Genomic DNA, 27,693 nt, shown 5'->3' with positions numbered 1-27,693 from the left:
AGAAGCAGAGAGTCTCACCTGCAGTCACATCTCCCTCCCCTAAAATATCTGCAACTGAGCAGAAACACGGCTCCGCGTTTAACCACTCAACCCCCTTGGTCAAAAAGCAAGTGCCTATCTGATGCTGCAGTATTTATGTGTATATAACTGAACCCAGAAGTTGCATTTAGTAGATCATCTACACTATGCTGTGTTTTCAGTTCCTTGTTATCATTATGAGTCTCTTAGCTTCTATTTCAGTTTTTTCCCCCACTAGTTTACATCAAGATATAGGAACAAATTGAGTGCTTGAGACAATAATCCAGTAATAAAGTGGCAAAAGATCCATTTAAAACTGATAATGGAGTCCCTTGCTAAATCCATTCCTTTTGGGTTGGTCCAGGTTTTATGTAACAACTATAAACATCTATCCTTTTAGATATATCCTTCTTAAAGAGGCTGTGAACTGAAATGAAAAGGACACATCATTTTTTAACATACATTTATACATAAAAAGCTGAGAGTTATCTGTATTCAACCCTTTCTAAAACATTACTTACCCCCGTTTCTCTGCCATCGCTCCAGCTGTTCTACATCTGCCGTGTCTCTATCATATTTAGAAGTCTAGACAATGAAATATGTGATTACTCCTTCTGGCAAAAAAGCATAAGCTCAGGAAAATATGGCATATAACACATGAAGATCATATCTAAGTCTTACCCGAGGCTATTGGTTTGGTTTAAATTTGGACTGTGACTGAGGGATTTACGCATTGATCTAAACCAGGCCTGCACAAAGTCGGTCCTCAAGGGCCGCTGTCCGGCAGGTTTTAGATTTCCATTGATAGCTGACTAACAGGCTTTTGCTGAACTGTGTGGTTGGAAAATGTAGATTTCTCTTATTTCATATATATTTAGATTTATGCTATTTACTCACTAAAAATGTCTGGATTCCTGTCTGTGTATGTGTTTTTTTTTTGCATTTGTCTCCCTTCCTCCACCAGGAGGCGCCTGGTTCTGGTCCACCTCCCTACACACCTGCTGTGAGTTACCTCATTAAGGGAGCGCTCTTAGCTGCTGACTGCCACTACCTCGACGCCAGACTGTTTGCCAGTTTTGGGTACTCTAGCCAAGCTGAGTTTTGCTGACTCAAACTGAGTTCTTGTCAACCTGAGTTTTAATCTTGTTTTTTGTCTTTGCCTGTTGGCAGGAAGTCATCCTACAAATTGGATTTTTCAGACCTTCTCTCCCTGGAAGGATCATCTGAGCTTCAAGCTGAGTTGAGGATTTAAACTGGAGGTTTGAATCAACTTTTCCTCAAGAGATCATTTGAGCTTCACTCTGAACAAGGGATTCATCTCTACTACGACCCGTTCAAGTACCGCAGGAAATCTGAGTGGCAGTCAGCTTCTCCATTCACCTACAGACAGCCGCATTCTGGGTAAACCCTGTCCGCCCTCCACCGAATCAGACAAACACTGGAACTACTGCACACAGACTGGAATCAAAGAGTCAACAACTTCTCTGGAAACGTGAGTCAGCAATATTTCTCCTCTTCAATTTCGAGAATCAAATTTCCCACCGAGCCTGAACTAACTGCAGTGTCTTCCCCTCACCTTTCAGTTTCGGTTGAGCAGTGTTCAGAGCAACACTGGATTCTTCACAATCTCCTAAATAAACCTGTTAAACTTTTTCCCTGGTCTCTCTGTTTGGTCTTCTGCATTTGGGTCTGATCTTTAGATAAATCATGACAAAAAAGCTTTTTACTCAGTCTGTATCACCTGCAAGGCCACACAATGCCTGAGTGAGGGGTGTTTGTAGACCGAACACGCTTACAGTACTCCCATGTCAAGTCAGATTTTTCTCAAGCATTATTCATAACATGTTGCTGTTTAACCAAAGTGTCTTTACTTTTTTTTTACTCTGACTACTCAGAACAGGGCTGATTACCATTTACATTATTGTTTTATAAACAAACCGATTTAAACATCTCCACATTGTCACCCACCAAAATTTATTGTAACACTCTGAGAACCTGAAAAATAATTACAATGAGATGGAATATAGATCATGGGTAGGTACTGTGTTTATTAAATAGGTGACAGCAACTAGTTGCATTGGTTTCATTTAGTTATAAGGATAAAGAAGCCTAAGTCAAAATGTAAGGTGCATTTCATATGTTTTTTTTTTTCTATTTTTTTATGTTTCAAAACTTAATTTTTTTACTTGACTTTACAGTTCTTCTGATATTTTCTACTTTGAGTTGGTGTAAAAAATAAGATTCCAGCATTTTTTACTAACATGGCAAACTGTTACAAAGTTTAAGGGGTTGCCATATTTTTGACATCTTGATAGTGGTATGCTTTTCTAAATACATGCTGATTTATCCATTGGCTTTAATAGAGTTGGGTTGGTTTGAAAAATTTCTCAGGAAAAAAATGACAAAGCTCTGAAAAAGGTCAAGTTTAACTGCCAAAAGCAGCCAATCTCCAAGAAAAATAACATTCAGGGAATGTTTAGCTTTTATCATGAGAGGTTTTTTAGCATGTTGCTCTTACAATGTTTATATACGACGATACCGTTTTGCCAGCAAGAGAACCTACTTCTTCGTAAAGGTGAATATAAAAGTACGAAAGTGATTGTATTTTTAGGTACCCTTGGATTATAACGTTAAAATATAGGTCCGTGTTTCCTACTGCTGCTAAACCGGTGTTGTAAAATAGGAAGTTAAAACCAGTCAGAGCCAATAAAGCTATGGTAGGAAAATTAATGCATTAGATTTATTATCTTGGATTCAACATTTTAGAGGAGCTGTCCCTGTAGTGGCCTGAAAAGAAAGAGATCATATTCTGAAATGTAGGATACAATATGTGCAGTTTGTAGCACTGCTGCCTTGAAGCAAGAAGGTTTTGGGTTTGATTCCCTGCCAGGGTCTTTCTCCATGGAGTTTGCATATTCTCCCTGTTCATGTGTGGGTTATCTGTGGGTACTAACAAAAAAAAAACATGACTGTTAGGTTAATTAGCTTCTCTAAATTGTCCTTAGGTGCTAGTGTGTGTGTGCATGATTGTGTGGGAGAAGATGGACGGATACTATCTAGGACAAAGTACCCTGTGATATAATCAATCTTATATTTGCTGCCCTCTGCTGGGCTTCATGAATCATGGGTAGGCAGACAATAGGTCAAATCAGTATCAAACGGATTTTATTCCTAATTTGTCTGCTTCTGTCTCCCAGCAACAAAATCCACAGATTTTTAATTTGCTTTGTCTTTTATTTGAAAATCATCTACTTTTTCCAGCCACAGGCTGGTAGACTTCTCAAAGTTGATATGATCTACTACCTAAAAACATTTGAGACCACCACCAGAGAACTGCCGTTGATAATAAAAAAAAAGTTTGGATTGAGGTCAAGAAGATATGCTTGATCTTATTCACACATTTGGAAGGAGACAAATATTAAATGCATAAAGGACGGCCAACAAAGGACACAGGAATAGGACGGTAAAGGCAATACTGTATTTTAAGGAAATTAATAGTGCTGCTGTCTGAAAGGTTACAAGAAATCTGAAAAATTGAAATGAGGAATGATGAAGAGGTGAATAGAACTGAAAAACTGGCGAACAAAAAAAAAATGAAAATAACAAAATTTAAGTCCCACAGGCAGTCAGGAAATGAAAACAGATGTGAAATAACTTTTAAATGATCCTGAAACTACAATCCGTCCTTAAATAACCTTAACCAGTTAAAAGGCAAAAATCTATGCTGGGGTAAAATGGGAAGCTCGAAAATCAAAAACTATTATATGTTTTCAAAAAAAAAAGCAGGCGAGAAAACTCTCTGTTGACAGCAAATTGAAAAAAGAAAACTTATAACTTAAGGGAAAGCAACAAAAAGATGGTAATTTCTTAATTGGTCCTAAAGTGCCTATTTTCGTTAGGCTTGGTAGCTTTCAAAACCTTGTGCAATCCAACAGCTACCCAACCCATTAAGCATCATACTGCCACCACCATGCTTATCATTACAATTTGAAAGCAACATATTTAATATTCCACATTAACTTCTTAACATGGTGGCCAAACAACTCAATCTTCGTCCCGGCCTGTTCTCAAAACATTGCATTCTGCTTGTCCATGCTGGCTGTTAAAATCTTTAGTCTTATTGTGTCAATTTACTAGCAAGCACTTCTTTCATGTTTGGCACCTTTTCAGTGACACTGTTGTTCCACTATCTTTTAATTCCTAACAGACTTAAGGTTTGACTGTTAAATATATGAATATATTAATCTTAGGGTGTCTGTTTGGCTCAGATGGTTTAAACCCGGCAATATTTGCATGCTTGAACCCAAATACACTCAAACCAGGTAAGCTGACAGTTCATTATTTTCGTCATTAAATCCCTTCATTCACCATGTTGCTTCCTAGAACTCATATGCACCTTGGTCCAGAAAATCAAATATTGACAACAAAAAAAACTCCTTTCAATGAGGTAATTAAACAATAAGAAAAAAACAAAATAGCAAAAATGACAAGAACAATTTAACATAGTAAACAGTATGGAAGGTGCTGGAAAAAGAAGGACAAAAAATTAAAATAATTTCTGTTTCTACCTTTGAAATTGGTAGCTATAAACACACTATACAATAAAACCTGTGAACCCAACTATTGTTTTCTTTAAAAAAAAATCAAAGTGAAGCTCTTTTTTTCTAAGTATTTTTATTGAAACAATCTGTGTTAACAAATGGTTAGAATGACAAGAGCAATAAATTATTAATAGCATATGGTATTCAAATGGTCTCTATAAACACATTCAGGTTTCTTTAAAGGTCCTGTATTATGCAAAATTCACATTATAAACATTTTGTAAGAGTCACATGTTTTCTGAAGCCTGTGTATGAGATTCACATATAAAAAAAAAAATCTTCCCCCTCTCTCATTGACTTTCTCCAACTCTTAGTTAATGCGGGCTGTCTGAAAAAAAATCCCCTTATGATGTCATCAGGGGAAATAAGCGGTAGCAGCCTATCGGCTGACTAAGATTTTTGGTACATGCTTCGTGGAAAAATCTGATAGGAATTTTTCTGCACGAAAGGAAAAACATGCTCTGCGGGCCTCATTATTAATATTTTATTTTTAAATAAAGCATAATATGGGATCTTTAAAACAAACTTAAATATTATTTTTTCATAAAACATTTGAAAACTTTCAACTTAGAGGCTATCACACAACAAAGCAAGTTTAAACAGTTTGGCTTCGCAGTCAGTATGCAATTTTATGATACAAAATATTCACAGGAAACTAATATTCAGAAAATATACATGCAATATACTTGCTGGGATCAACCCCGCAGTCTTATGTTATAAAAAAACCCAGAAAAAGTTCTGCTCAGATGATTGAATTGAGGATCTCCTACTTCATGCCTCCATGAAATTATCTGTACTCAGCTTGGACACAGTGTGGAAAAGTAAGAATCTGTACCAGCAGATTATTCAGTTTGGATTCAGGGCTAGGATCCCTAAAAAAACAGGTAACGTTATCTGCCTGCTAGGATCACCTAATAATATTAACTCGAAATATCATTTTAAGTTATCCTATGAATGCCGTCTTTAAAACAACCCTCTTTAAAATGTAGCTCAGCTATGGAAAAAACTCTAAAGATGTAGTGGGAATAAAAGTGCTTTGGATCAGCCAAAGGCTCATAATTTCTTTCAGCAAAGCTGCAAGAAAGAAAGTAGAAGCACAGATAAACTTCCTTCCTATTGTCCTTGTTAGATTCACTGCCAGTTCTACATGTTTGAGGCAGCAGTGGGTAGAAAATAAACTTTGTTATCAGTAAAGACTGAAATATGTCAGGATTAATAAACAATGTCCCCCCCAATAAAAGGACAAAAAATAAATTTTCTGTCTATATAATCAGTGCGATCATAATAGTGACGACTAGAAACTGAGGATAAAGCAATACACTGAACTCCACAAAACTTCTGCTAGATTTCTGTCCTGCTGACTTCAAACCTCCGTTCTTAAAACAACGAGGTGTTGTGGATTTCTACGTCTATCTTCATGATAAACCTCTTGTCCACTGTGATTATTAGTCATTCAACACTTTTGTTCACAGTTTCTCTGACTTTACACAGGGTTTACTTTAATTATGCCGTTGATCCAGTCGATGTAATGGGAGACGCGTGTGTAGACCCCTGGCTTATCCTTCTGCCCGCACCCATCTCCCCAGCTAATCACGCCCATTAGAGTCATCCTGTCCTTGTTTCGGCACACGAGAGGGCCGCCGGAGTCTCCCTGTGGAGGACATTCAAAAAAACGTTAAATAAAATCCTTAAACCACTTTAATATAATTACATATCTTGAGGTTAGATATAAATTCATTTGTATTTTTGTAGAAAGTAGCAAAACACAGAGAAATAGGCAAATTTTGCCACATATTGTGACCTAGACCTAGAGCTAAAACTAACACATGAAATTGATCATTGCCTAATTCTAATTAATTAAATCCATTTATAACTTTTTAAATAATCATGCTTACTAACAAACCAACAAGGCTCCCTTTTCTTGTGTTTTGTTCTCAGAAGGATTGTAATATAAATCAATATCCATACAGGGGTTAAACTGACATCACACTAAACACATCTTTCCCACTATGAAACATGGTGATGGCAGTGTCATGCTGAGAAGATACATTTCTTTAATAGGGACATAGCAGTGGTCAGGCTTGATGGGAAAATGAGTAGAGTTGAAAACAATACTGGAGGAAAACCTGGCAGAGGCTCATAAAACTAGAGACTTGGTTAAAGGTTTAACCAGAGCTTAATGAAATGGTCTAAATTAAAACCATATCAATGTTTTCTAATTGACTAGTCAAAGTAGAGCCCTAAAAATAATCAATAATTTGTTGAAAGAGTTGAAAATATCCATCCAATCTGACACAGATTCAGAAATTCTTAGTGATGGGCAGAAATTCAGTCTGTAGATGTGCAAAACTGACAGAGATATAGTCATATAAACCTGATAACTGCCCTTACAAATCATTGACCTGAAAGGGGCTAAATTAAACTGTAATGTGATAAACAAAGCAACAGTTCAGGGGGGAGTCTTTTTTTGCATGCCTGTAGAACAGCAAAAGTAATTTTGGTCGTTCTCACCTTGCAGGCATCATCAAGCCCTCTGGTGTCACCTGCACACAGCATATTGGAGGTAACGGTCCGTCCAGACAGCACCTCTGGAACGCAGCGCTCTTTGGGCCAAAGGCGCACATGTCCTCTTTTAACTTGCTCCGAGTATTCATCAGAAACTGTGGAGAAAGTTCAGTTTAAGAAACCTGAAATTATGCAACTCCCTTATATAAATATTTCCCCCAAGGTAGCCATGAAGAAAATACCAGTTAGAGGGAACATCTGCTTACATTCAGAGTTTTTTCCATAGCCTGAGATCTCGCACTCGGTCCAATCGGGCAGCACCAGCCCACTTTCCGGCAGACAAGCTGGATGAACCTCTGGAGAGTCCACAGCGCATATGCCAATGTCCGTCTGAAGCTTTAAAATAGCTGCAAGAGGAAAGTGACCAGAGGAAAGTCAGACTAATGCTTAGGGAAGATGTGGGGTAAAGATTTTACGAGCCTTCACAGCCTTCTTAAGATTTCCATATTATCATCGCTAAGGAAAAACAGCCATTTGTGCTTTAGTTGTTAACTTTACAGTGTGAGGATACTTTAGAGAATTCTGAAATATATCAAACAATAAGTCAAAAAAAATAAGTCAGCATCTACAGTTAAAGTCTACTCACCAATGTCATTGTCAAATGTTTCGTTGTTAAATTTCTCATGGATCCAGTACTTCTCCACCTTAAAAATCTGCTCACTGCTGGAATTCTGCTTCCGGAACGTTCTTCCCAAAACGACTTCCAACTTGTCTGCTTTGTCACTGAAAAAAAAGGAAAAAGATAATTTTCTAACATGATGCATGAAAAAAAATTGGATTTTTACAATTTTTAATTTCCATGTGTGCAAACAGTTCATAGGGAGACCCAAGTTTGTACCTGATTTCGAAGCAGTGTGCGGCAGACAGAACCCAGCAGGAGTCGATAAGGACTCCTCCGCAGCGGTGGAAGTGTTTCCTGAGGCGGGCCTGGTAAACATTGATGAGAGCCTGCCATGGCTGCTCTGTGATGTCGCTATATCTGCCTCCGAACATGCGGAAAGCCCGACGATTTAAGGTGTTATCCAAGCGCTTGCCACACGTCGCTGCAGAAAGTCAGTTTGCAAGGGTTTAAATAAAGACAATGCACTACATGTGCTTAAAAATAGCCTAAAGGCTTAATTCAGACAACTTCTTGGGTTACCTCCATTGTTGTTATTAGTAGTTGGAGCACGTATGCCAGGAGTGGTAATAACGGACGGACGTTTTGCTGTAATTAAACACAAACAGTATTTAGCACTATTGCATTATTGCTGATGTCATATTTACATTCAGCTGCTGGGGTAAAAGATGAAGAAATACTTGCTGAATTTCAGCAGTGTAATAATGCTCGAAATAACTCATGCTTTAATCTTGGTTCAGTTACTCATAATCATTTTCTAAATTCAGAAATGACCATTAGATGTTATCAACAAGCCAATTGGTTGACTGAGAAGAAAAAAATGTCCACCATCACAAAGGCAAACATGTGCGGCTTGTTTAACTTTACTGGAACTTTAACAGCCTGCCTTTATCTAAATAGACTAACTTTGAGCTTTTTTTTTAAAACAATCTCTTTAGATGGGCATGTCCTGAATGAATGAATGAATGAATGAATGAATGAATGAATGAATGAATGAATGAATGAATGAATGAATGAATGAATAAAATCACTTGAAACAACCGTATATTGTAAAACTGTTTCCTATAGCATAATTGCTCGGCCTGTAACTTTCAGATTTAATACATCTTAATTTTGAGTATTCATTGGTTGTCAGTTATAATCATTAAAATCATAAGATGTAAACACTAGAAATATATCAGTCTATGTGTAATGAATGGATATAATATACATTTCACTTTTTGGATTTAATTACTGATAAAAAGAAAACATTTTCATAGTATTCAACTTTAATGATGGGCGCCTATAAAGCTTAAAATTCACTCACAACATTTAGGTATGTCACAATGCTCCCAGGTCAGCAGCATGTTTTTGTAGGTGTGACACCAAGGAGCCTCGTCGCCATCTGGATTCCTGATCAACCAGACTCATAATCAAATCTCTAAACATTACAGAAATGTTTCAGTAAAAAAAATATATATATTTTTTTTTTAAGTTTCCTTTTTACCTGCAGAAATTGTGGTTGCTAAGCCCCAATTCTAAGGCATTGGATCTCCAAGCATTGTTCAGCTTACGTCTGACAACAGGGGAGTCCCACGGTAAACAAGTGGAGCCGCTATTGGTGACAGAAGCTGTGCCTCTGTAATTCTGACCTAATCCCACCGCACACTCTCTGTTGTTATCTGCTCAAACAAACACAAGAAACATGTTATTGGCAAGTTTTTTTTTAAATTAATTTTCCCTTTGTTTTTTTTTTTGTTTTTACCTTGAGGACATTTGGGCAAGGAGCAGTATTCCCATCCTATCTGTGTGCCTTTATATATAAAACACCACGGCAAGCTGTCCTGGTCGGGGTTCCTGAATGCAAACATTTTAAAGGATTAAACAACCAGAAGTAATGGTAAAACATTATTTTTATAATCAATTCTTTGACCAGCAGTTTCTGAGTGCTGAGAATGGTTAGGCTAGTTTGGCCTTCTTTAAATCAAATCAGCATAATACTAGTACACATATATCCACCACAAATAGTGAAATACTTAAAATAAAGAAGTTTAGGTTCCAAAGAATCAGAAAGAAAAGTCTAATAATACCAACAGAAATCCCTCAACATAATATAGGGAAACCTTATGGACGGACCTAAATCCTATTCTATCCTAACTATTTAATACCCTGTGGAATAATCCTGTTAAATAAGAGACTTCAGCTGTTATAGTTATCTCACTACCTCACCTTAACCTACCTGGTACCATTTGAATGTACAAAGCCAAATCCATATGTCTATATGTCACCTTAGATGTACATAGGTAACCTTAAATCTCTTCCCTATTTCTTTTTTTCACACACATATATATATATATATATATATATATATATATATATATATATATATATATATATATATATATATATATATATATATATATATATATATATATATATATATATATATATATGCGTATATGAACGCATTGTATATATCCCTATGCACCTTTTCCTCCTTTTGGCATCTTCTTTTGACTATTGAATTGATGTGACAAGTGAATTTCTCCACTGTGAGAGCAATAAAGCCTATATCTCTTAACTTAAATCCTTATTATTAATAAATCCAGCTAAGCTGAATTTTCCTTTTTAGGCTTTTCAGATGTTGAAAATAGGAACATTAATGTTCAAAACAATATAAAATGTAGAATATTTAGGCATTTGCTCTAAGAAATTACACATTTAAAAAATATTTTAAAATCAAGACATTCATAACTATGACTTTTCTACTTATAGACTCTCCATCTTTTCAAACAGAGTTTCAGTCTTCTAAGAAAGGATCATCGGACATTTTCTCTTCAACTGTCACCAGCTCATTATATATAAGTATCAAACTCTTCTCACCTTCTGGATTTATGACACAAGAGACACTTTGTCAGTTTTTTTGTTTTTTTTTGTTTTACAGCACTAGCGGTTGTTTTTTGGACAGTAGGATGACAGGAAAGAGGGTATGAAAGAGGGTGAGAGACATGCGGCAAAGGACCACCAGTTGGATTCGAACCCGTGTCTGCCGCGTTGAGGACTAAGGCCTCCATACATGGGTCATGTGCGCTATTTCTTGTTGTTTACCTGCAGAAGTTGTGATTCCCGAGCCCAAGGCTCCTGGCGTCTGATTTCCGAGCTGTGAACCTTCTTCCTCTGAGAGTTGTTGAATTCCAGTTGATGCACTCTGCTCCGGTCTGACTGATGCTCCTGGTCCCACGGTAGCCTTTACCCCGCCCCACGATGCATTTTTCATTGGTGTCTGTTGGACAGAGAAACTTAATGTACCCACCAAGATTTATTCAAGAGTTTTCACCCTCGCTGCGTCATATGTATATCTTCTGGAGACACTCTACATACTCAGACTAACTTTAAAACAAATAATAAAAGGATGTTTTTTCTTGCATATCATATAAACATGTGAGACCATTTCTGATAACATTAATATCATACTGCTTTAATCCTCCAATATGGAAAATATTAGTGGATAAACCAGTGACCCCATACACAATACGACCACATTAACTTGGCTGTGCAGCTGGACTGCGGATAATTATCCCAGGGTGGGGTGTTCCTAAAACCGCAAAAACAAAACATTCATGTCCCAGAATGTCTTTCCATGGTTTATAATCCTTCATTTTTTTTTCTATGCAAACCACAGGCCCATGACAGCAGCTGTGGAGTCACATAGCCAGACTGTGACCTTATCAAAAGTCACAAACAAGTCTTAATGAACTTTGCCTTCATAGCCACCCGTTTATACACGTATGAACTTTTTGCAATAGTATTCACACCCCTTGAACTTTCCCAGGTTAAGTCACACTGAAAGGACAAACGGTGTGTTTCATCAGGATCTAACATAATAGAGGAAGTAAAATAATGCAGGTTTTTCAGCCGTTTTACAGAAAAATATCTGGAAAGTATGGCATTTAGCCAAATCTAATATTATATATATATATATATATATATATATATATATATATATATATATATATATATATATATATATATATATATATATATATATATATATATATATATATTCGGGTGTTAAGGGGTAAAAGTTTGATTTACCGAAAGTTTTGGACACTTACGTAATTTCTAAAAATAAACATATGCATCACAGTATTGAGCATATTTGTGTTCATAATGGAGTTTATTACAAAAATCAAGGAATCTAACAGCTTTACAAGTTTTTCTGTTAACCTAAATTTAATATATTTGTGATTTTGTCATAGTTGTTTGGTCACTTTTTTACATCTGATGAGTAAAGATGCGGGTTCCCAGTTCTGACCCAGATTACAGTGTCACGTGAGTACTCACTAATCTCACACTGAGTTCCACTGAAGCCAGGGGGACACTGACAAATGTAGTCCGATGAGTAGACGGCCTCCTTACAGGTTCCCCCGTTGTAGCACTGGGACACGTAGCAGTCTGGAAAACAGAGACGGAGCCATTTAGTCAGACCCACGTCATCCAATTTTTTTTTTTAGAACAGCAACAGCTTAAAACAATCATAATCTGAGTGATTTGTCATGCCTGTGCAAAAAGAAGTAAAACAATGGGTTTAAGCAGTGTGGGTTTGATCTGGCTCCCTTCCTACTAGAGGCAGCTATCACTACATTTTGGGGTTCAATCTAAAATAGGATGCCAAGATTTTTTTCTTATCTAAACCAGTTTTTAATCGTAATCCAATCCTGTTTTCCTTTTGATATTTTTCGAGCTTGGTTGAAGGCCGCATAAGAGATGGGAAATGTGGTTGCAATTTGTCAGAGGGAGGGTTAATCATGCTTCGCAGAATCTCTCAATGGGGTTGAAAGTACGCACAACGTCTGGTCTGGCTGGAGTCTCTTCAAATAATCTCAGACTAAACTGGAACGCACTGAAACGCAGCGGCTCTTCATGTGGATTCACTGAAATAACAGGGAAGTGAAAACGTGAGCGAGTCAGCCCAACAAAAAATAATCAGCTGAGGTTATAACAGCAAGTTAGAGGTAAAGGCAGAGCTATAATGGAGGCAGATGGCTTGGTGACGGCTGGAAGGCAGACAGACACAAAAACCATCCAACACGTCATTAGGCTGCTCAACAGAAAGACGGGAGGGAAGAGGAGTCAGTTAAATGGTTCTACTGGTGTTTGTGTTCAATTTGACTCACTGATGACAGGCACAACATGACAACGCTCTCTTCCTCCTAATGGGCAGTGGCAATACTCCACACGCTGTCCTTTCCAGCGGAGCCAAGAGTCACCAAAACTATGCACTGCTGATGTTTCACTATCCACACACAGTACTATAGAAACACACACATATAAAAAACATTGAGAGACATGCAAATCAAACAGGGCGACGCACATAGTTAACACTCCACTGATTCTAATCATGGACAAACAAAACTAAAAGGAAGAGGACTGATAGCGGAGGATTAAAAGACAATGACGATGATGAAGACAATGATTATGGTGATGTAGGAGAAACAGAAACATGGTGAGGCTCACAGGATGTTTCATAGGAAGGTGAAGGCTTCTTGAGCTGAACTATCAACAGCGTCCGTCTAGCTGGCTGCCTGGCAGGCTCACCTCTGTAAAAACGGGTCCCTCGCTTGGTGCGAAGTACCTCCACCTGCAGACATAAAGAACATGTTAAACGCAGAGCAGCAGTGGGGAGGATGGTCGACCATTTACTGGAAATGCAATCAAAGATGGTTTTGGCAGTTAAGGAAATAAATAGTTCATTATTAAAATATATATATATATATATATATATATATATATATATATATATATATATATATATATATATGTATGTATGTTAAACTATCTCTCCTAAAGAGAATTCTAAATTAAAAAGTCCTTCCTTCAACAGTTAAAAAAAGAATGTGGATGTGTGTGGATGGTTATCTGCTCTCTGTAAGTTGCATGGACACCCATGAACTCTAGCACCCCCCTTGAGTCCAGGCAAGGATTAATGCGTATAGAATGGAACGCAGAAATGCACCTCAAAAATATTTAGACACAAGTAATAAAATATTGTAAAGTTAACTAAATGTATTAATAATTAGGAGGTGACATCCATCATGGATAACACCTTTCACTCTCTGCACTAGACTGTAGAGGAGTTGAGCAGCTCTTTTTGTGAAGGACTTTTACACCCTGTATGTAAAAAGGAGCGCTACCGCAGGTCATTTATCCCTGCTGCCATCAGACTTTACAATGCGGAACTATAACTGCAATATTGAAATAACTTGTGCAATAACTAATGTGCAATCACTATTAAATACCCTGTGAAATAACCTATTGTATTTAATACCCTGTGAAATAGCTATATATTTAAGTACCTATTTATATAAATACATATTTAATACCCTGTCTAATAACCTGTGCAGTAATCATGTTAAATGACAGACTTCAGCTGTTTATGTGTGGACACACTGCATGCACTGTATATTCCACATGCACCTTTTCCTCCTTTTGGCACCTTCTTTCGACTATTGAGCCTTGCTGAAGAGTTCAGGTGCTGGACTGGTGCCAGTAGTCCAAACCTCTTACCAAGTAACAATATTTAGCAAATTGTGAAACAAAGACAAAAACACCACACTGAAAAATTCCTCTCCTATAAAAACTGAACTCCTCTGTTTGGGAATTTTGTTAAACTAAAAGCAGACAGTAATGATCTTTGGGTGTTAGGGTTTGGTTTTCACTTCTGTTTACTTTCTCCTAATCTCCATGGTGTTTATTTCGTGCTTAGTTTCTTCCTGTGTGCTATTTCCTTTTATATCCTTGTTTATTTCCTAGATGAAGTGGTTTGTTGCATCTTAGTTCAGCTCCTCTGTGTTGAATAGTTCATTTCCTGCTTACCTTTTGCTTCAGCTGCTCCATATTATTTCCTGATTAACACACCAACATTCTACAGGTGCTGGTCATAAAATTAGAATATCATGAAAAAGTAGATTGATTTCAGTAATTCCATTTAAAAAGAGAAACTTGTATATTATATTCATACATTACATACAAACTCATATATTTCAGATGTTTATTTTGTTTAATTTTGATGATTACAAATGACAACAAATGAAAATCTCAAATTCATCATATCAGAAAATTAGAATATTGTGAAAAGGTTCAAAATTGATGGCCCCTGGTGCCACACTCTAATCAGCTAATTAACTCAAACCACCTGCAAAAGCCTTTAAATGGTCTTTCAGTCTAGTTCTATAGGCTACACAATCATGGGGAAGACTGCTGACTTGACAGTTGTCCAAAAGACGACCATCGACACCTTGCACAAGGAGGGCAAGACACAAAAGGTCATCGCTAAAGAAGCTGGCTGTTCACAGAGCTCAGTGTCCAAGCACATTAATAGAGAGGCGAAGGGAAGGAAAAGATGTGGTCGAAAAAAGTGTACAAGCAAGAGAGATAACCGCACCCTGGAGAGGATTGTGAAACAAAACCCATTCAAAAATGTGGGGGAGATTCACAAAGAGTGGACTGCAGCTGGAGTGAGTGCTTCAAGAACCACCACACACAGACGTATGAAAGACATGGGTTTCTGCTGTCGCATTCCTTGTGTCAAGCCACTCTTGAACCACAGACAGCGTCAGAAGCGTCTTGCCTGGGCTAAAGAGAAACAGGACTGGACTGCTGGTGAGTGGTCCAAAGTCATGTTCTCTGATGAAAGTAAATTTTGCATTTCCTTTGGAAATCAAGGTCCCAGAGTCTGGAGGAAAAGAAGAGAGGCACTTCATCCACGTTGCTTGAAGTCCAGTGTAAAGTTTCCACAGTCAGTGATGGTTTGGGGTGCCATGTCATCTGGTGGTGTTGGTCCATTGTGTTTTCTGAGGTCCAGGGTCAACGCAGCCACATACCAGGAAGTTTTAGAGCACTTCATGCTTCCTGCAGCTGACCAACTTTTTGGAGATGCAGATTTCATTTTCCAACAGGACTTGGCACCTGCACACATTGCCAAAGCTACCAGTACCTGGTTGAAGGACCATGGTATCCCTGTTCTTAATTGGCCAGCAAACTCTCCTGACCTTAACCCCATAGAAAATCTATGGGGTATTGTGAAGAAGAAAATGCAATACACCAGACCCAACAATTCAGAAGAGCTAAAAGCCACTATTAGAGCAACCTGGGCTATCATAACACCTGAGCAGTGCCACAGACTGATCGACTCCATGCCACGCCGCATTGCTGCAGTAATACAGGCCAAAGGAGGCCCAACTAAATACTGAGTGCTGTACATGCTCATACTTTTCATGTTCATAATTTTCAGTTGGCCAACATTTCTATAAATCCTTTGTTTTTATTGGTCTTCAGTAATATTCTAATTTTCTGATATGATGAATTTGAGATTTTCATTTGTTGTCATTTGTAATCATCAAAATTAAACAAAATAAACATCTGAAATATATGAGTTTGTATGTAATGTATGAATATAATATACAAGTTTCACTTTTTAAATGGAATTACTGAAATCAATCTACTTTTTCATTATATTCTAATTTTATGACCAGCACCTGTATGTCATTCTCCACACCTCCCCCAGCATACAAGCTCTCTGTGTAAATGGGTAAGTGACTAAACGTTTCATTCCTTCTGTCACTCCTGTTGTTTTCTCTCTTTTTTTTTTAACGTGCTTCAAGTTTGTATCCTTTTTAAATTGATTAAAATCGTTTAAATCATCATGATAGAAAAAAAGATCCCATCTACACTTAGGTCCAGCCCCAGGGAACTGACTATGACAGACAACTTAATACCAACATGTCCCAGCTATCTGACAATGGTGGCTGCCATACATTTTGAAAATATTTTTTTTTTAAATGGTTCAGGTGTTTGTTACAAATTCAATTGTTAGAAATTTTAAGAATAAAGGTTGAATGTTTACTGAACATATTTAAATCACATGAATAAAACAAGCATTTCCAAAATATTTGATAAAATATGTTTATCGTGATGAGCCAGACTATAATATTCATTATTTAGAAATTCTGTTGTATGTATTTTTTTATTTTTTTTGGTATCCTCTAATACTTACGTTGTCCGCTAGGGAGCAGCAGAGAGCAGAAAGGATGAAGATTCCTTGCATGAAACTCCTCATGGCTGTTTCTGGTTGTGTGCTAGTAAGATAGTCTTCTGCAAGAAGAAGATCAAATAATAAGACCTTAAAGAACAGTTTTCAAATCAAACATTATTTATCAACTCAAACCATTTTTCCAATAAATTTGAGCATGGACAACTTTAAAAATTCTAACACAACATGCTGCTCTTAACTGCTATAGGCATGTGAAACATAATGCGTTGTTTCCTTTAAATAATTATGAAATAACACATGTGCCTATCTTGAAGCATTCTTTAACATTTTTAAATCTGCAACAAGAAGAAATTCCTGTTATAGATCTGCATAGTTTTTATTGTCATTGGGTTGACTATCCTCTGCAAGCATTGTTGCATGTCTGTATATATTTTTCTCACCGACATGTCATCCGCTTTGGCAATGACAGGAAATCACAATATTGGTCACCTTCTCCCAGCTGAACTGTCTCTACATTCAGCTTCCTTCCTTAGTCAAACTGTATATTCTATGAGGCGGATGCCACTGGAGAGGAAGGGCTGGGAACACTGGAGTCCTGGAGGGATTCTGAAGGCCACTTCCAGTTTTATTCAGCTTAGGAGGAAACTTGAAGGGTCTGTGCATGTCTGCATTATTTCAGGTTTTTATTCCACCTGGAGTTCATTTCCTTCATTTGTTTACATTCCTCTTATGAGGACCCCTCCTTTGGTTTAATTACATCAGATAGAAACATCTACCAATTTTCTTTTCCAGAGAGAATAAACAGGAAACGAGTCATTAAGGATGAGTTAAAAAAACGCACCCCATCAGACAATATGTGGAAAATTCTGAAGCTATAAAAAGCTGCACATTAAGTTTGAACCTTTAGGCTTTAACAGAGATTAAACTTTTTCCACAAACTTTGATTATCCCACACAGATTGCACTGGACGCCAAAAGGTGAACAAACGCAAAAGATTATGTAAAGACATTCTTTATACAGTCTGATTGAGCCTAAGGTAGTGTGCAAAAGAAGAATAGAAAAAATTTTGTCTGTGCAAGGCTGATCGATTATGCACTACTTTCTGATCTTTGGAGTAAAATGTACATTAAAAGCATTACGGTTAAGAGACAAGTTTTGGACTTCAGAATGGTTCCTTTTGTTCTAAAAGACTTTTATAATCAAGAAACGGGAAGAAAAACCGAGTCTGCTGTTCCTCAATCCAGTGTGAGTAAACATGAGTCACAACAGTGGAGAAGATTAAAGGAGGAAGATCTAAAAAAGGAATTGAGAAAGCTCTGCAATATATAAACTAAGACATAAAACGGATAAAGAACTTCAAACTTGTTTTAAAAATAGGTAAAGGGAACTTCTTTCATACAGACGGTGCATTAAGGTCGACAGTAATGGCTATCTGAAGATATACCAGGGAGGGAGAGGTTCTCCTTCACATTGCCTGGTACAATCTGCAGTGAGTCATTCTGTGGTGCCTGAGCTCATTAAATATATGTGTTGTAAAATGTATGTGATGCGAAACAGCTATGTTGGCAACCGCTCACAAAAATGAACAAAGTGGTCTGGAATGTGGAGATAATCTCCCCAATTACTGCTCTATAAACTCAATGTTCAGTAAAGCAAACTCATCCTGTATGGAATACAACTTATGGAACACAAGCTCACGAAAAACTGCACAGCCCCTGGTAGAAACCATATGTCCCGTGTCAAATAAAAACTCCACTGTTCAATGCTTGCTCCCCCACACTGCAAAAACAATCCAGAAATAAGTAAAAAATGGCTTAAATTAAGTATATTTAGCCTTAATTTGAGCAGGTAAATAAGATGATTTGCCAATGGAATGAGTATTTTCATTCTTAAAATAAGATAGTTAGATAATATTTACTTGAAATAAGACGATAAAATATTTTTTTCTTATTTTAAAAGGAAATTGTCTTGTTCCATTGGCAAAGTGTCTTACTTATCTCCTCAAATCAAGGAAAAACACACTTATTTTAAGAAAAAATAACTTATTGAGATTTATATTTTTTGCAGTGCACTATCCCCCCAATACAAGAGCCTCACTGGTGGAGTGACAACAAACCAGCTTTTTTTTTTTTTTTTCCTTGTGCATGTGTCCTGCTCCATTCAGTGCGGCCCTCTCTAAAGCCATGTCAGCTGAAAGCATGTGTTTCCTGCTAAAACACAGCTGGCATCAGGCATCTGACTTGGTGTGGTGGGGGGTTGTATATCGGACCATGCACGCACAAAAACACTCATCAGCATGCAGCATATCAGACATGAACATGTGTTTCCCACCCTTTTAGAAGTGCAGAGGCCCATTTAGGGTGTCATGAACACAAGAGTATGCAAACAATAGAGTATGCCCTATTTAAAGGACAAAAATAACGTAATTATAATTACCTTTTTTTTTTCTGGGAATTACATGGTTTTATGGGAATTCAGAAAATAAGAGCCTTTGGAGGGGAAGTGTTAGCCTAGTGATTATAGCAGTGCGGATCTGCTCTGAGAAGGTTGCAAGTACCCGGTTTGATACCCACAGTCTGGACTCTGGGTCCCTGAGCAAGACCCTTAACCCCAAACTGTTCCTTGGGCGCTGCACAATGGCAGACCACTGCTCCCAAAGAGGATGGGTTATATGCAGAGGTAAATTTCTCCAGTGTGAGATCAATAACGTTCAATTATTAAATATTATTTAGCATTGGACTGGAGAAAATACAATCACTGATTAACACCATCTTAACTTTTCCTAACTTTTTGGGTGGTCACAACAGCATTCATTGCATTATAGTGGGATTTAGTGTGCATAATCGTGAAAAGTAGTAAAGAGGAAGTCTTTTTATTTTAAACAAACATCTTTCACATATACAAATCCAGCTCAAAGACACTCTAATTGGATAAAGATTGCTTATGAAATAGGTTTCAAGTCTTGCAACAGATTTGCAGATGGATTTAGGATCAGACTTTGACTAGGCCTTTCCAACAAATGGGTATGCTTTGATTTTAAGCTCTTCATTGTTCCGTTTATCACTTATTTAGGATCACAGGATAATATCCTGTTTTAAGGTGAACCTATAATCCAATCTAAAGTCATTTGCAGCTTTTAACAGGTTCCTGTGCAGAATTATCTTGTTTTTTGGACTTATCTTTTAATTATCTCCCATTTGCTCTATGGTATTTTCTAAATCAAACTACCGTATCTCCACAGCATGATGCTGCAACCATCATGCATCAATGTTTTGTTTTCTTTGCAGCATCAATTCCATAATTTCCCAAAATGGAAAAAAAAATCTAAGCTTTGAGAATTTAGAAGTGACCTAAACATTTATATTTAAATAATTCATAAAAAATAAGTAATATCAGAAACACCTTCAACCAATTTCTCCTCCACCTGGAGAGAGAATGTGATCCCCCTTCTTAGTAGGTCAAATAAGAATAGACATGAAAATGTCTTTAGAGAAGTAGATACCAGACTGTGACTCATAATGGCAGGTTTAAGATGGAGCATTTAAGCACTACAAACAAATCCAACAGACACTGGTGATAGGTAGGCACAAACATGCCTGCACTCTGCAGTTATGTCCAAAACTGGAAGTACACGCCACCAGGTGCGTGACATTGCTGTGTATTTATGGAACTGGCGTTTAGTGCTGACTGCAGTCTTAGCGAGTAGTATTAAGAGCATTAGAATGGATGGGTAATAATGATGTTGTGCTGAGCTTTTAAAACGTACCATGTGAGGGGGTGCCATGTTCGTGCAAAACGCCAACATAATAAACTGTGAATGGATAATTGATGAGGAACAAAAAAATCCACAAGGCTGCAAAAAATGAAATGTAAGCAGTCTGGTTTGAATTGTTTTTTTTTTCATGGATCCTCTTTGTCTTCTTCTCATTGTTGCTTAATGATGATTTGGTTTTACAAATCCTTTGATGAAATGAGCAATGTTTTTTTCTGATGTCATAACTAGTCCATTTTACCTTCTGTCTCTTTAATGTGTCCTATATAACATATTCTCTCCTAAAACGGTTTAGTTTTGGATAATTAAAAAAAACGATTTAAATTCATACAGTGGCATTTCCATTTCCAAACCCAAAGCCTAATATTACTGTTTACTGTACACATCAACTAGTCCATTTATTTGCACATTGGTTCACATTTACTCCGCCATTTATGATTTTTTTTTTTCACATGTCATGCATTCACACCAAAAACACATTTTGCTTTAATAGTGTCCTCGATGACCACACTTGATGTGTATTTATAGAGGCAGAGATGGTAAAGCTAACATAGAATAATGGGCTTATTGTGATCGACCCATTACTCTGTTAGCTTCTATTTTTGTTTCTAAACAAAAGTGTTTAGAAAAATGTGGGTCAAAAAAAAAGCTGTTAAGATCAATTTATTTCTTGAATTTTGAATCTTACAAAACATTTAATTACATTTAATGTGAGATGTGCAGCTCTATTGCAAACTAATGGAAATAAATACAAATAATGGTAAATGGTGTTTTGTACTTGCACCTAGGGGAGGAACTTGTATAAAAAAAAAAAAACAAGATTCATGATCCAGTCTTTTAGGAACTGAAGATTAGTAAAAAATAGTTCATTTCCTGAGTTTCATGTCTTTTTAATAATGTTTGTTTACAATAAAAAAAAATACATAATCACACCTGAAGTAGATTTTATGAACTTTCAAACTATTATATGAGGTCATATTAATGATAAACTGTTTAAACCTACAGTGTAATTTTGTAACAATCAGCCATTATCTATTCATGCTTTGCCTGAGGGTTTTTTTTGGTCAAGCTTCAACAAAGCAGCTGTGATCTGATTTCAAGTCCCACAGAACAGAAAGTTGCTTTGTTACCCTCCAGACTCCCTTTTTGTGCAACAGCACTGGGAACTCCTTATCAGCCAGAAACATGATGAACTAAAAAGTCTGCAGAGGCAGAAAGGTGATGAAATTAAGAAATGAGAGTAAACGGTGAGGCATCAGCCAGTTTCAGGGGGAAAAATATGAAAGGATGGAGAGTTTAGAAAGAAAAGAGGGAGGAATAAGGGAGGAGGAAGCAGAAGATATTAAATTCAACCGGTCAGCAGAGAGTGAGTAGCTGTGAGTCATCCCGATTCCCAGGGCTGCAGACACATTGAGGCATTTATGGCTTGTATAGACAGTGGAGTGTGCAGATAACAATTTTAAAGGTTGAAAGGTCTGTGTGTTTAATCTTCATTGTCTGACGGTGTGACTCCCAAACATCTGGGTGAGATGCCCACCTCTGGATCAAGCTTTTAAACCTCCCAGCATCTGTTTCAAGAAGAATCCCTGCAGTGCAGATACATAGATCCTTCTGACACACTCGCTGCTTTTTGCAGTAAATAATGCTTTATCTAGATCAACAGCTAAAAAAAAAAAAAAGCTGCACAGGGAGGTAAAGGTCATCAGATCAGGGGCGGAGCCAGGTGGGGGGCCAGGATGGGGCCATGGCCCCCCTTAGCCAATCATTGGCCACCCATACCATTTTTTCCCCCTTCTAATACAGATGTTGGCAGCAGTAATACTCTTAAGTGGAATATTAAAATTTTTCATACATAAACAATTACTTGACAACAAAATCACTGTTAATTATGCACATCAATGTACTAATATTAAAGATAAGTACATAATTTGTGCTCTTTTCAGAACTAGATTTTGTGTTATATGGGGTAAAGAGAAAATTATGTCTCTGCAAGTCATCTAAGAGTCTTCAGTAAAATCATAGATAAATAACTATTTTAGTAAAAATGTATCAAATAATCAATTTATGTAGATATCAGTACTTGTAAATATCAAATTTATGCATAATGATTATTGATAAAAGTAGGTAAGTAATGACAAAGGAAAATATGTTCGCCCAAGATATTGTTTCCACTATACCTTTAATCTAGAAAGCACGGGTGTTGAAATATATGCGCCTATTTGTTAGGAAGGACTGCAGAAATGTATAGTTAGTCTTTATTTAGAAAATATACTGTAGATGTTTTGCTCGTTAATTTTCCTGTTGGAACAGTGTAGATTAAGGTTCTGGTGCCTATCTGCTTTGGACCACCCCTCAGTGTACATGGGTTATTGCCTGGCCACCCTGAAAAAAATTTCTGGCTACACCTCTGCACCAGATATAGCAGAGGATCAGATACAAGAGGAACATAAGAATCTGAAATTCACCCAGATTATTTTCTTTACTAAATCAATGGGAAAATACACAAATTCAATACCAGTAAAACTCTAACATTAAACGCAGAGTTTTAGCAGGAATAAACCTCATCATGTTATAACTGCTGACCTTAGATAAATTCTTCCTTATGAACATCTATCTGATGAAATTTTTTTTTTATTATTAGGATGAAAAGCATCAAACTAAATGAGACGGTAATAATTCTTTATAAAGAAGCACATCATGGTGAAAATCGTGCAAAGAGAAGCATTAGTGAACGCTGCCTGTCAAAGCCCCTATGGTTGGATACCGGTGGTGAAAACACTGAGCAGCTGAAGACCGAACGCATCGAGACACTGAATAAATAAAACAAACTTACCGGCTGATTAAGTCTTCTTGGAAACGGTCTGAGCAACACTGATGTCCGCAGGGTTCTACCGCTTCCACGGCACCGTCCCAACTTTTTATGTCCGGTCCCACCGGCTGCTGATAGGCGGGCTGATGTGACCTAAGCAGGGGACGGCTTACCCATGATGATGGTGCTGGATGTGGAGGCGGAGGATTGTTTACATCATTTCTCAATTGTTGCACTTCTATGCATCACAAGTAATAGTTGATGGTAAAGTAGAGCAGTTTTTCTACCAACAGCTAAAAAAAAACTAATAATGACCATTATTATCACTATTACATTACTAAATATAATTGTATTTATTTTGTAAATATTATCACTGACCCAGATATTTCACAAAATTAAAAATTATGCTACAAAAAGAAATTTCGTTTAGAACTGCTCTTTGGACAATTTCTTTTTCTTTTTTTTAAGTGCAGCCTTGAAAAATAATAGAGCACTAAAAATTTATAATTTAGATAATTTAAATAATAATTTAGAGCAGTTCTTGTTTAATATATTTTTGGAAAATATGACTAAATTAGAAATTGAAATCATACCAAAGAGTATCTTGTCAGTATTATGTAAAGGTGAGGGCATTAGGAAGCATTTTGCTGGAGTCTTATGTCTGCCTGGTTTGCCATTAAAAAACAGGTTTTTGGGTTTTGGATTATTGTCTGGTTCAAACACTTATTTAGGTTCCTGTTTAGCCATCCATCCATCTTGCTCAAATATTCCCACTGTGGTCAAAGAAAGAGGGGGTTCCAGAACCATCCAAAAACCATCAAGGCAGGTTTGCCGTTTTAACTCTGACCCATTTGTCAACAGTGGTGGTAGTATCATGCTGGACGATATAATAAAGAAGGAATTGAAAGAAAAGAACACTTGGATTTTCCGACAGGGAAAAACTCATCAGGGAGGGTTTGGGAATAGATAAAGAGGAAAAGTTACGTTTCTGGACAGTTTTTTTTTTTTTTTTTTTATCTGTGTGTATATACTGTATGTGGACCTTGCATAGGGCCATCCAAAAAAAGTATCTGAATTAGATTAAATGTTACAGTTTCAGACAAGTGGACAAACATCCAGCCAAAAGTATGCTTGTGGCTTTTTAATGGCTACAACATGCTGTGTGACACAGACCCTTTGTGGATTGGAGGAAATATAATTATCTCTTGCTTTTAAAACTCATTAAAAAATTTTTATGTATAATCAGTGATGGGACTAACGGCGTTGAAAGTAACGGCGTTACTAACGCCGTTACCTTGTTTTAGTAACGAGTAATCTAACTAATTACTTTGACTGTAACTATAACGCAGTTACCATTGCAGGCACCCCGTTACTGCGCGTTACTCAGGTCGCACAATGAACCTTTTTTCATGATAGGACTCGTGCGCAGCTGCGTGAAGCTGACACCCCACCCACGTCAAAAAACTCTGCAAATAGACTGAATGGTTAGTGCAACGTTAGTGCAGATTTGTGCAGAAAAAAATATTGTTTGTGCTACTTTTGTTTAAGAGATATTAAAGATTTATTTTAGGTCATCCAGAGGTGCGCGCCTTGTCCTGAGAGGGGAGGATGAGAATGGCTGATGAATAGTGAGATTCCGTCTGTCAGTTGAATAGGTGGGTGTTTCTGCTGGCGGGTGTTAACGTACAGCACACACAGAGAGATGGAGAGTGAGGATGACTCCAGCAGCAAAACAGCGTTTTCCACATGGAAATACCAGTGTTACGTAGAGCTGCGTTTCCCCATCACATAACGGTTTCCTCTGCATCTCCACACAGCGCAGGCGGCAAGAGTCACCGCGCAAGCGACAGGAAACGCGCATGCTCGCTAAATGCGCGCAACAGTCGCCCTGTGCTCGCGCCACAGGAGAACTATGGAGAGCGTGAACGATCAAATGAACCTGACAACAGCCAGAAATGATAGCCTATATGGAGAAAGGGAGAAATCTGGATGGATGGTTGGATGGATGGATGGATGGATGGATGGATGGATGGATGGATGGATGGATGGATGGATGGATGGATGGATGGATGGATGGATGGATGGATGGATGGATGGATGGATGGATGGATGGATACTCTGCCTTCTCAACTTACTGTTTTTTTTATTTTAAACAATATTTGATGGCCTTTGTGGCAGGGATGGAGATCCATATTTTATGTCACACACAGAGTATACATCTAGATAGATAGATAGATAGATAGATAGATAGATAGATAGATAGATAGATAGATAGATAGATAGATAGATAGATAGATAGATAGATAGATAGATAGATAGATAGATAGATAGATAGATAGATAGATAGATAGATAGATAGATAGATAGATAGATAGATAGATAGATAGATAGATAGATAGATAGATGTTGCAGTATCTATAAAAACCCAAACACACAGGATTTCAGAATTAGACATCCCCAGTTATTAATTTCATATACTCACCGGATCTGAATGTCCTGTTATAAAACTTCACATGGCGTTCCCCCCTGATGTCATTTACGTTGAGTTGCAATAAATGCTAAACTCTCTGCAGGTTCTTGTCTTTGTCGTCCGCTCTATTCAGCTGGCTTTGGAAACACACGGCGAGAAGGTGGGGGCTGGGTGGTGAGGTTTACGGGGGCGAGAAACTCAAAAGTAACGCAATAGTTACTTTTACTAGTAACTAGTTACTTTTATTGTGGAGTAACTCAGTTAGTAACTCAGTTACTTTTTGGGAGAAGTAACTAGTAACTATAACTAATTACTTTTTCAAAGTAACGTGCCCAACACTGGATATAAACATAAAATATGTAGATTTTATACGTCTTTGTTCTCTGATATGTCGACTTTAAAAGTGAACGTGTTGGTTGTTAGGGAAAACTGATCATGTCTCTGATATTTCTAAAAAAATTACAATTATGGAAACATTCTAGGGCAAATAATTATTTTATGTGACTTATTTTTGCTCTGGTGGAATGTATATATTTTATTCTGGTCCTTATTGTAGATTTGGATTAAGTGATTATACACAGTGTTGGGCACGTTACTTTGAAAAAGTAATTAGTTATAGTTACTAGTTACTTCTCCCAAAAAGTAACTGAGTTACTAACTGAGTTACTCCACAATAAAAGTAACTAGTTACTAGTAAAAGTAACTATTGCGTTACTTTTGAGTTTCTCGCCCCCGTAAACCTCACCACCCAGCCCCCACCTTCTCGCCGTGTGTTTCCAAAGCCAGCTGAATAGAGCGGACGACAAAGACAAGAACCTGCAGAGAGTTTAGCATTTATTGCAACTCAACGTAAATGACATCAGGGGGGAACGCCATGTGAAGTTTTATAACAGGACATTCAGATCCGGTGAGTATATGAAATTAATAACTGGGGATGTCTAATTCTGAAATCCTGTGTGTTTGGGTTTTTATAGATACTGCAACATCTATCTATCTATCTATCTATCTATCTATCTATCTATCTATCTATCTATCTATCTATCTATCTATCTATCTATCTATCTATCTATCTATCTATCTATCTATCTATCTATCTATCTATCTATCTATCTATCTATCTATCTATCTATCTATCTATCTATCTATCTAGATGTATACTCTGTGTGTGACATAAAATATGGATCTCCATCCCTGCCACAAAGGCCATCAAATATTGTTTAAAATAAAAAAAACAGTAAGTTGAGAAGGCAGAGTATCCATCCATCCATCCATCCATCCATCCATCCATCCATCCATCCATCCATCCATCCATCCATCCATCCATCCATCCATCCATCCATCCATCCAACCATCCATCCAGATTTCTCCCTTTCTCCATATAGGCTATCATTTCTGGCTGTTGTCAGGTTCATTTGATCGTTCACGCTCTCCATAGTTCTCCTGTGGCGCGAGCACAGGGCGACTGTTGCGCGCATTTAGCGAGCATGCGCGTTTCCTGTCGCTTGCGCGGTGACTCTTGCCGCCTGCGCTGTGTGGAGATGCAGAGGAAACCGTTATGTGATGGGGAAACGCAGCTCTACGTAACACTGGTATTTCCATGTGGAAAACGCTGTTTTGCTGCTGGAGTCATCCTCACTCTCCATCTCTCTGTGTGTGCTGTACGTTAACACCCGCCAGCAGAAACACCCACCTATTCAACTGACAGACGGAATCTCACTATTCATCAGCCATTCTCATCCTCCCCTCTCAGGACAAGGCGCGCACCTCTGGATGACCTAAAATAAATCTTTAATATCTCTTAAACAAAA

The 27,693-nt window shown here is 37.4% G+C and overlaps 1 protein-coding gene across 4 annotated transcripts; it reads right to left on the bottom strand.

The window, feature by feature from the left end:
• Positions 1-6,031: 6,031 nt before the first annotated feature.
• On the bottom strand, positions 6,032-23,570 carry plat (plasminogen activator, tissue). 4 transcript variants are annotated; one of them, XM_038277257.1, is made up of 15 exons: positions 23,440-23,570; positions 16,838-16,935; positions 13,300-13,423; positions 12,960-13,094; positions 12,127-12,237; positions 10,891-11,065; positions 9,548-9,639; positions 9,290-9,464; positions 9,110-9,195; positions 8,326-8,391; positions 8,023-8,227; positions 7,771-7,907; positions 7,391-7,531; positions 7,131-7,279; positions 6,032-6,270 (listed from the first exon to the last, which is right to left on the bottom strand). In XM_038277257.1, the coding sequence occupies exons 2-15, from the start codon at positions 16,898-16,900 to the stop codon at positions 6,103-6,105; spliced, it is 1,827 nt and encodes a 608-aa protein (XP_038133185.1). In that variant the 5' UTR covers positions 16,901-16,935; positions 23,440-23,570; the 3' UTR covers positions 6,032-6,102. The 4 variants fall into 4 exon arrangements, with proteins under 4 accessions (XP_038133185.1, XP_038133186.1, XP_038133187.1 ...); XM_038277258.1 differs by having other exon boundaries at positions 13,381-13,423; XM_038277259.1 differs by lacking the exon at positions 12,960-13,094.
• Between the last annotated feature and the right edge of the window lie 4,123 nt (positions 23,571-27,693).

Source organism: Cyprinodon tularosa, unplaced genomic scaffold (assembly GCF_016077235.1).
Source record: "Cyprinodon tularosa strain WSP-4 unplaced genomic scaffold, ASM1607723v1 ctg130, whole genome shotgun sequence".
Lineage (NCBI taxonomy): Eukaryota > Metazoa > Chordata > Actinopteri > Cyprinodontiformes > Cyprinodontidae > Cyprinodon > Cyprinodon tularosa.
The sequence above is the reverse complement of the archived record's forward strand: the minus strand, read 5'-3'. Positions and strand labels throughout refer to the sequence as shown.

What these genes read in the sequence shown, in the direction of transcription:
- plat (XM_038277257.1), bottom strand. Translation starts at nt 16,900, where the DNA reads ATGAGGAGTTTCATGCAAGGAATCTTCATCCTTTCTGCTCTCTGCTGC. An exon ending in ACCTTCCTATGAAACATCCT is followed by an intron (nt 13,095 to 13,299) that starts GTGAGCCTCACC and finishes GTGTTTCTATAG; the next exon opens with TACTGTGTGTGGATAGTGAA. An exon ending in CTATGGAAAAAACTCTGAAT is followed by an intron (nt 7,280 to 7,390) that starts GTAAGCAGATGT and finishes CTTTCTCCACAG; the next exon opens with TTTCTGATGAATACTCGGAG.